Raw genomic sequence first — 9,648 nt, forward strand, 5'->3', positions numbered from 1 at the left:
AAAAAAGAAGAGGGAACAAAGGATACACATATACTTGTATATTCATGAACTGTCTCTGGAGATCCACCATGCCTGTAATCCCAGCACTTTGGGAGGCCAAGGGGGAAGCATCACTTGAGGCCAGGAGTTCAAGAACAGCCTGGGCAACATGAGACCCCATCTCTCTTTTTATATTTTAAAAAATCTGGCCACAGTGATTTATGCCTGTAATCCCAGCACTTTGGGAAGCTGAGGCAGGTGGATCACTTCAACTCATGAGTGTGAGATCAGACTGGGCAACATGGCGAAACCCCACCTCTACTAAAAATACAAAAATTAGCCAGGCGTGGTGGTACAAGCCTGTAGTCTCAACTACTCAGGAGGCTGAGGCTGGGGAATTGCTTGAGCCTGGGAAGCGGAAGTTGCAGTGAGCCAAGGTGGCGCCTCTGCACTCCAGCCTGGGTGACAGAGTGAGACCCTGTCTCAAAAAAAAAAAAAAAAAGAATTTTTATTTCATTTTATGACTGCAGGGTATTCCATTATTTCATTGTATGGAATGTATTTCTGTATTTTATTTAACCTTTATTTAACCTATTTTATTCATTTTTTAACCTTATTCAGTCTCTTAGTCATGGATGCTTATATTAGCGCCAATGAAAATCGTGTTCAGAGTAAATCTGCAATTATTCAAGTGTATTTGTGGAATAAATTCCTAAAGATAGAAATATTGGGTCAAAAGATGTATGCATTTATAATTTTGATAAATTCAGCCAAATGGCTTTTCATGGAGGGGTTACCAACTTTTATGTTCACCTGCACTGCCTGAGAGAGGCTGTTTCCCATCCCCTTGCCTAATGCTGTGACTGGCAGGTATGTTAACTTCCAGTATAACAGATTAAAAACTGTATCTCAGTATAATTATAATTTTTATTTTTTCTTATTATGAATGAAGCTAAGTATGTTTGCATATGTTTGGTTGTTTGAATTTCTTTTCATGTGACCTTCTTAATATCCTTTGCCCATTATTTATTTGGGTTATTGATCACTAATGATTGGTAAGGTGTCCTTCTCATATTAGAGAAATGAGCCCTTCATAGTTACAAATATTTTCTTTTCTCTGCTCACTGCAACCTCTACCTCCCAGGCTCAGGCAATCCTCCCACCTCAGCCCCCCGAGTAACTAGGACTACAGATGCACACCACCACACCTGGCTAATTTTAATATTTTTTTGTAGAGATGATATTTCACCATGTTGCTCAGGCTGATCTCAAACTCCTGGGCCCAAGCAATCCTCCCGCCTTGGCCTCCCAAAGTACAAAGATTACAGTGTGAGCCACCACACCTGGCGGTTGTAAATATATATATGTATATATACATTTAAATGTATTAAATATATTTAATAATATATATATATTTATTTATTTATTTCTAAGCCTCCTTGACCAGAGAAGTTGTAAATATTTTTAAAAGACAACAAAATCCCAAGTTTGTGGTTTGTCTTTTAACTTTGCTATATTTGTCCATTTTCATACTGCTCTACAGACCTGTCTGAGACTTGGTAATTTGTAAAGGAAAGTGGTTTAATTGACTCATAGTTTAGCAAGGCGAGGGAGGCCTCAGGAAACTCACAATCATGCTGGAAGGCAAAGGGGAAGCAAGGCACCTTCTGCACAAGGTGGCAGGAAGGAAAAGTGCTAAGTGAAGGCGGAAGAACCCCTTAGGAAACCATCAGATCTCATGAGAACTCACTATCACAAGAACAACGTGGGGGAAACCATCCCCATGATTCAATTGCCTCCACCCCGTCTCTCCCTTGACACTTGGGGATTATGGGAATTTTAGGGATTATAATTCAATATGAGATTTGGGTGGAGACACAAAGCCTAACATATCATTTGCTAATGATGCTTTTGCCGTGTATACATATTTTAAAGTTGTAGATAGCTGAATTTTTGAGTTTTTCTGTATATTATCTGCGTTTTGTGTCATAGGAAGGCTTTAAAAGGAATGTTCTAAACTTGTTGAGTTTGCTGGATAGCCAGATAGAAACATCCTTTGGTTGTTACAAATATGGGGCTAATATTCAGATAAGTCAGGCTTGGCCGGGCACAGTGGCTCACGCCTGTAATCCCAGCACTTTGGGAGGCCAAGGTGGGAGGATCACTTGAGGTCAGGAGTTCAAAAACAGCCTGGCCAACATGGTAAAACCCCATCTCTACTGAAAATACAAAAATTAGCCAGGCATGGTGGCAGGCACCTGTAATTCCAGCTACTCTGGAGGCTGAGGCAGGAGAATGGCTTGAACCCAGGAAGCAGAGGTTGCAGCGAGCTGAGATCACACCACTGCACTCCAGCCTGGGTGACTAAGCTAGACTCTGTCTCAAAAAAAAAAAAGAGAGGACAGAGATAAGACAGGCTGCCCACAGGGAGATCTCCAGATGTCTTCCTTGCTCCCTCTTTTGCCATTCTTAGATGAGTGGTACCAAGCTCAGGCCAGCCTTCCTGCCTGTGCCTGCCCAGCCCCTTGGCCATCTTGGTCCTTCCCCTCCCTGGCCTAGGCTCTAGGTAGGCGCGAAGTAGGGGCTCCTCCCCCAAGGGCCCCAGCAGTAACCACTTTGCCGCACCATGTACCCTCCCCAGAGAATCCAAGGATGGAGAACCAAGCCCAAGATCAGCTGCCCAAACCATGCCCAGGAGGAAGAAAGGCTACTGCGAGTGCTGCCAAGAGGTCTTTGAGGAACTCCACGCGGTGAGCCCCTTGCCCACTCAGCAGCTGCTCCCAGAGTGCCCTGAGGGAACCTGCCCACTGGGGATGAGTCCTTCCTGCTCAATCTCCATGCTGCTGTGGCTGTGTCCTCCAGGGCCAGAGCATGGGCTGGGAGGTCAGCTTGTGTGTCCCCTTCCCTGCAGGCCTCATCTAATGCCCTGTCCTCCTCTCACCCCCTGGCAGCATCTTCAGAGTGCCCAGCACCGGGGCTTTGCCCTAGAAGCCCGTCCATATGCAGAGGTGGACAGGATCATCGCCCAGCTCAGCCACAGTTTTGCAGACATTCCTTTCCAGGCCAGTCTCCCCAGGTGAGTGCCGCACTGGCAGGCACAACTGCATCTGCACTCTCCTCTGTTGCCCTCTAGGTGGGAAGAGACCTCAGGTTGGTGGCTGCTAGGACCAGACTGTGATGTTTTTCTCTTTTCTCACCTTCTTTTCCCCTCATCCTTGGTCCTATTTGTTTTGGGGGTGGCCAAAAATAAAAAGACCTCCATTTGTGGCTTCAGTTGATCAAGATTAGACCTAGACCAGACTGTGGCTCCCTTCCTACAGGCTTTGATGTGGATAATAAGCCGTTCTGGCCAGGGAGCAGGGGGAGTAGTTCCTGGGCCCCTCCCAGATGGGTAAAGAGCAAAGTCTTTCTCCCTCTCTAGAAGTCACGCCCAGAAGGAACCACTGCATGGGGATTGGTGGGAATTCCAGGTCCCTCTGAGCCCAGCTACCCATTTCTGCCAGGAAGGCAGATCCTCTCCTACTTGGGGCAGTGGCTTCACCTCTCATCCCAAATCTCCACCTCAAGCTCAGCTCTCACAGCCAGACACTGCGCTGCTTTCTCTAGTTGCCAAAGGGCACAGCCTCCTCTGTGAAATAATTAAATGGAAGAGCCTCCAACCTGTTCCTCTGGTCGGCCCCAACCACAGGCCACAGAGCCAAGAGAAGTACACACGGTGCTGGCTGCTGCAGCAGGTTCAGACCCAAACAGGAGGGCTTTCACACAAGGCCCCAGAGTAGGCAGCTCTCTCAGCACACAAACTGCCAGCTGTGGCAGCTCTCCCTGTGCCCTCAGCCCTGGGCCACACCTGCTGTGGAGTTGACACCTGCGGCTCACTGGGTGTTTCTGTCCCAACAGGTTGTCAGGTTCCCTGGCTTCTGACTGTGACCCTCTCTTTCCTGAGACTCTGCACCCCTGCCAGCTCTCCCATCCCAGAGCAGCATCTCCCAGGATGAGGAAAGAAGACAGCTGCCAGGCATCAGGCTTCCCAGAGCAGGATGGGACAGTGGACAGCATGCAGGCACCAGCTGAATGTGCAGGGACTGGCAAGATACCCGGACCTATAGCAAGCTGCCAGGACCTGGAGGGGTCAGTTGATGTGTTTGTGGACCACCCAGGGACACTGGTGTCCAGGAGCCCTGCTTGCCAATGCCTCCTGCCTAGCTGTGGTTTTATGGAACTCTCCTCTGGCCCAGACCTGGCACTTGTTGGCCACAAGCGGAAGGTTCAGTTCCCCAGTGGCAGTGCTGAGAAGAGAGCGGGGGCCTCCTGGCCACAGGCTTCATTTTTTGTCCCAAGAGCCCCCAGCCCCTGTGGTACCAGGACAACCAGTGGCAAGCATCTTCCCTCTCTTCCTCTTTCAGGCCATGAGTCTAGGCCCCTTGCCTCCCTCCTGCCCTCATGCCACTCACAGACCTGCCTCTCTCTCCCAGACCCCTTCCCCTGGCAGCTCACAGACAGACCAGCAGAGTTCTGGGCCACACATCCCCCCTGGCCAGGCGGAGAGTGGCCCCCAGGGCCTGAGGATTCTGAATGTGCAGCCCCTGGCCCTGAATCCCAGGAGGCTGGCCAGCTGCCCCATAGCTCCAGGCTGGCCATCAGCCCCGCTGCACTCAGCTACCAGTGAGCAGCCCTCAGAAGCACCTGCAGAGAAGAAGTCTACCTCTATCCCCAAGCCCCAGCTAGCCAGTGCAGGAGCCAGTTGCTCCCGATGCTTCTGGGCCCCCCAGCCTCTCCAGGTGCCCTCCCTCCCTGTCTCCCAACCCCGGCCCCAGCCCCAGCCCCCTACTGTCAGAGAGCTGCTCCTATGAGTCCCCAAGGTGCTTGGCTCTTCACGGGGCGAGGCAGCTCCAGACTGAAGGGCCAAAGACACAACTTATTCTTCTGCTGGGTGCCACACATCCCGCCAGGGCTGATCAGGACACAGGAGGGGCAGAGCCCCAGGACTTCCCCAAAAGAGCCAGAAGGAGGCCTGGGCCTGGCCTTTGAAGTCCAGTAAGCAGCTGTCACATTCAGCTCCATGGAGCTTACGGAGCCAGCCCTCCCACTGGCCAGGTCTTTGGGAGAGAATCTGGGCTGGAGGCAGCCCTCTCCTACTCCCACCTCCACCATGTTCCTAACCAGGCAGAGTCTACAGTGGGCTTACCCAGCCGAGGCCGGCCACCCATGCCAGGAGGCAGAGATGAAGTTGGCATGGGGAGGGACCACAAAGGAGTTGGGGCAGCAGGAGTCCTGGCCCAGCTTCCTGGCCCTCCGCAGGCTGTTGCCTCTGCAGAGCCGAGGGTTAGCTGTTGGTATTCTCCACCCCCAACCCCAGCCTCCTTTTCCACGAGCATGTTGCCTCTCTTGCTTTCCGAAATGCCTGTGTTCATCCCCTCCCCCAGCCCCCCACACTCCTGCACACAGATCCTCAGGAACATATGAAGCAGAGGAGGGGCTCGGGCTGTGCCACTCACAGAGCTCCCTCCCCCAGGCACTTAGTTGGGGCCCAGCACTGACATTTCCCCTGAGCCCAGGATGTGGAACCCCTCTCAGCCCTTCTCTGTCTCCTCAGCTTGAGCTGCCCACCTGGAGTTCGGCTATTCCGGGGCCAGTGTGTCACCTGCCAACTTCCACTCACCCTCCTCCCTCACTCCCTCCTCTCTTTCCCCAAGGACCTCCCCCCATTTCTGGCAGCCAAGCCATTAATCTGGAGACAGAAATGGGTTTGTTATCGATTCTCTGGCCACTTTTTTTTTTTTTTCATTACAATTTGTACTGTGGTTCTTCTCACCCTTCTCTGCATCCATGCATTGTCTCTTTAAATGTTGAAGCTCCCGGAAGCCTGGCGCTATTCTGTGTCTCCTTTCAGAGGAAGAAAGGGGGGCCCAGCTACTGGTGAGGACCCAAGTTCTTAGTTTGGAAATAGAGCAACTAACTGTGTGTACAGCCCACCTTAGAGGTCATGTTACCCCCTTCCTGTTAAGTTTTATAATGAATTTTGGTTCAGGAAATGTAAATAAATTTGTTAATAACAAATAGCAAAGAGATGAGGCTGGAGTGTCATGTGTTGGTCCTTGATCTGCCCTCCAGTGACCCAAGGCAGGGCTGCGGGCCTGCAGGGAATCGTTGGATGGTGGGATGGGGCTTTCTGCAAGCTGTACATGTGTGAGTGCCTCCTGCGTCTCCCCCAAGGGCTCCGGGAGCAGTGCGGCCTCTGTCCCTGCGCAGCCTCCTTTACCCAGTCTCATCCTGTCACCTACTTGACTCTGCTGCCTGGGGAGTGGCCACCTGCAGAGATCATGCCCCTCACTCCCACCCAAGGAAACTCCTTTGCCCCAGCTGACATTCCTGCTAAGGGCTCACTCTTCTCCCTGAAGCCAGACTGTGGCTTATGTCTGGACGCTGCTGGGCACATCCCTTTCTTTTTGTGACATGGGATTGCCTCATTCCCCATGACACCACCCCTCTGCATGAGAACATTGCCCCTCACCCCTTTCTCAGACTGATACCTTCACTGCTGCTCACAAAAAGGCTGTGCTGCCAGATTCTGATGCCCTCATTGCCAGCTACCCAGGACCCATTCCCTGAACGTCACATCTGGCTGCCCTTGCCTTCCCCTCCCATCTCAATGATCCTGACCTTAGACATCTCTGCCAGGCCAAACCCCAAGGCTGGAACACTCCTCAACCATTTCTCCATTGCAGCTTCCCGGCTGTAGATTCAAGTTAGAGATGGACCCAGAACACCTGAGACCTGACCCAGAATGGATGGGTGCGGCTTGATGTGAATGAGGTCCTGCAGTGACTCCTTGGGGTGAGCACTCTCAGACTCCCTTCTACTCCAGCCCCCTTTCCACATCCCCCACCCTCCCCAGAGGACCTTGACCCAGACCTAGTGGGCACTGCCCCATCTTGCATCAGTCCCCTTTCAACATCATCTTGCTGTTTCTGTTTCAAAGGAAACGGTATCCTCCCTCCACAAGTCACGCTGTCTGTCCTTGGCCCTCCAGCCTAGCAAGCCAGCCACCATTTTTGGTTTCCTTCTCAGACGTGCCACCTCTCCTTCCCTCTGCCCAAAATGCCATGCTTCTCTATCCTGGAAAATACTCAAGTTGATTCAGTAAATCAACTTCAAATACTTAAAGACTCCCACCTTCTGTCCACCTCCTCTTCACCTCCTTCCCCTTCTACACTTCCTTCCTGGGTTGCTCTGCCTGAGGCATCCCACTAGGATCATCTATTCCAAGGTCATGGACAGGCTTCTAATGACCAAAGTTGGTTCCTTTTCTTCTTTCTTTCCTCCTTGAAGCCTGGTTCCCTCGGTCCCGGCAGCCCCTCAGTGGCCTGGTTCTCCTGTCCCCCTGCCCTTCCTCACCATTGCCCATTCCCTCATTCATTCATTTAGCAGAGGCCTTACCGTCTGCCTGAGTCAGCTCTGAGACACCTGAAGAGCCCTCCAGCTTCCCTCAGACTAGATTCCAAGACCTTTGTTCTCGCCTCTTCTCGCTGACCCTATTACTTCTCAGCAGATGTGACCGATTGGTAGCTCCACCCCTATGTCCTTCTGCGGGGTGGAATGCAGGGGCTAGCTGCCCCAACTCATACTGTGACCTTGGGAAAATACCTTTATTATTCAGGCCTCAGTTTCCTCATCTTTAAGGGGCTTGGATGAGATGATGTCAGGGGCCTTTTCTATAATAAAATACCGTGCCCACCAGCAAAACTTTTATGTCCTTCCTTGTGCTGCCACCAGCATTAGTGTGGCATACCCAAGAACTCTTCCTCAGCCCGGACCTTAGCTCCCTTCCCAGGGGAGTTTCAGCTGTGCCCAACTCAAACTGTTTTCTTGATCTAAAAGTGGAGGTAATCTAGGCTGGGTGTGGTGGCTCATGCCTGTAATTCAGCACTTTGGGAGGCTGAGGCAGGCGGATCACTTGAGGTCAGGAGTTCGAGACCAGCCTGGCCAACATGGTGAAACCCCGTCTCTACTAAAAATACAAAAATTAGCCGGGCGTTTGGCATGCGCCTGTAGTCCCAGCTACTTGGGAGGCTGAGGCAGAAGAATCACTTGGACCCAGGAGGCGGAGGTTGCAGTGAGCCAACACTGTACCACTGTGCTCCAGCCTGGCGACAGAGCAAGACTCCATCTCAAAAAAAAAAAAAAAATACAAAAGTTAGCCAGGCACAATGGCAGGCACCTGTAATCCCAGCTACTAGGGGTGCTGAGGCAGGAGAATCACTTGAACCTGGGAGATGAAGGTTGCAGTGAGCTGAGATTGCGCCACTGTACTTCAGCCTGGGCAACAGAGCAACACTCTATTTCAAAAATAAATAAATAAAAATTTAAAATGGAGGCAATCATAGTTACTACCTTGCTAGGAAGTCGCAAGAATGAAATTAGATGTGTTTGTGAGGTATGTGGTACAGAGCTTAGCACATTGTCTCAACAAATAACATTACCCAAAGGTACACATGCCTGTGAGGCCTCCCTCCTAGACTTACATAGAGCTTATTCTCACAATCTCCCAACTGGCGGTTTCCCTTGGTGACCGGTGTCCTCATCTCAGTGTGCATTTGTAAATGAAGCTGCTGAGGGGCACTGCGAGACCACCTGTCCCAGGCCCCCTCCCAAGGGCCAACTCTCCTCTGCTCCAGGAGGATCCCTTGTGTGGAAGAGAAGTGGCAGTTGGGCCCTTATGGGTGTGACCATATTTGTGCCCCACAAGCCTCTCAAAGGATGAGTGTGCCTGGGATCCGGGTGCCCCAGGTGCCCCCAACTTCTCCATTGGTGAAGGCTGAGAGCTTCAGAGATTAAAACCTGAGAGGGAGGAGCATGAGGTTTCCTGGGAGAGCTGTGCAGATGAGAATGATCCTTGGGACCCTGGGCTGGCATCTGAGAGGAGACAGGGTGAACTTCCTGTCCAATCTGGGCATTTCCCCTGCTGCCACCCCCCACATCACGTCATCAGGCTGAGGTTCTCTTTGCATGAGCTAGAGAGAGGGCCCTGGGGCCCCAAAGCCATAGAGAGGCCTGGGGTCCTGGGCAAGAAAGGGCCAGGGAGCCGGTTTGCTCCTCGGTACAAGCTGAGAGTGATCCCCTTTCATGCGCCAGATGCTGCTTCAAGCATAGGCGGCGCAGCCATCATCCCCGACAGCAGCACCGAGAGGGAGGTGCTTTTCTCACCCCCGTGTCATGGATGAGGAAACCAAAGCCCAGAGAGGCCAGTGGGCTTGCTCAAGGACACCCAGCCAGTTCTTGCGGGAGGCAGGATTGGGACCCCAGCCTGGAGCCCTCAACCCTGCCCTTGCCCACGCACCATCTTGCCTAGCACGGTCTGTGCTACAGGCCTCGAGGCTGGACACCAGGCCTGGGGGGCCTCCACTGGCAGGAGTCACTGTCCATGGTACCACCCCAGGATTGGGGATAGCCAGTACCCCATCCTTACCTGTAGTTGCAGAGACAGGTCTTGGCCCCACATCCTTGGCTTGGCCCTTGTGCAAGAAAATTGGAGAGAATTGGCTGATGGGTTGGAAGAGCGGTGGAAAGAAGGAGGCTCCAGCCTCCTAGGGGAGGGGGGTGCTAAGGGAGGCCAGAGCCCAACCCCTAGGCAGGGCCCCACAGCTCCCTCAGCAAGGACAACCCCAAGGG

General features: G+C 52.2%; 1 protein-coding gene and 1 pseudogene across 11 annotated transcripts in view; both read left to right on the forward strand.

The window, feature by feature from the left end:
* The window catches only part of DBF4B (DBF4B-CDC7 kinase regulatory subunit), a 30,781-nt gene extending 24,738 nt beyond the window's left edge, over positions 1–6,043 (forward strand). For all 11 annotated transcript variants that reach the window (XM_078373314.1, XM_017972421.4, XM_078373316.1 and 8 more), the window contains 3 exons: positions 2,621–2,729; positions 2,931–3,055; positions 3,877–6,043. In XM_078373314.1, coding sequence (XP_078229440.1) covers positions 2,621–2,729; positions 2,931–3,055; positions 3,877–4,645 — 1,003 coding nt within the window. In that variant the 3' untranslated portion in view covers positions 4,646–6,043. The remainder of the gene's footprint in view (positions 1–2,620; positions 2,730–2,930; positions 3,056–3,876) is intronic.
* Positions 6,044–6,062: 19 nt separating this feature from the next.
* On the forward strand, positions 6,063–6,839 carry LOC108591750 (protein DBF4 homolog B-like; annotated as a pseudogene).
* The last annotated feature ends 2,809 nt before the right edge of the window (positions 6,840–9,648 follow it).

The sequence above is a fragment of the Callithrix jacchus genome, chromosome 5 (assembly GCF_049354715.1).
Source record: "Callithrix jacchus isolate 240 chromosome 5, calJac240_pri, whole genome shotgun sequence".
Lineage (NCBI taxonomy): Eukaryota > Metazoa > Chordata > Mammalia > Primates > Cebidae > Callithrix > Callithrix jacchus.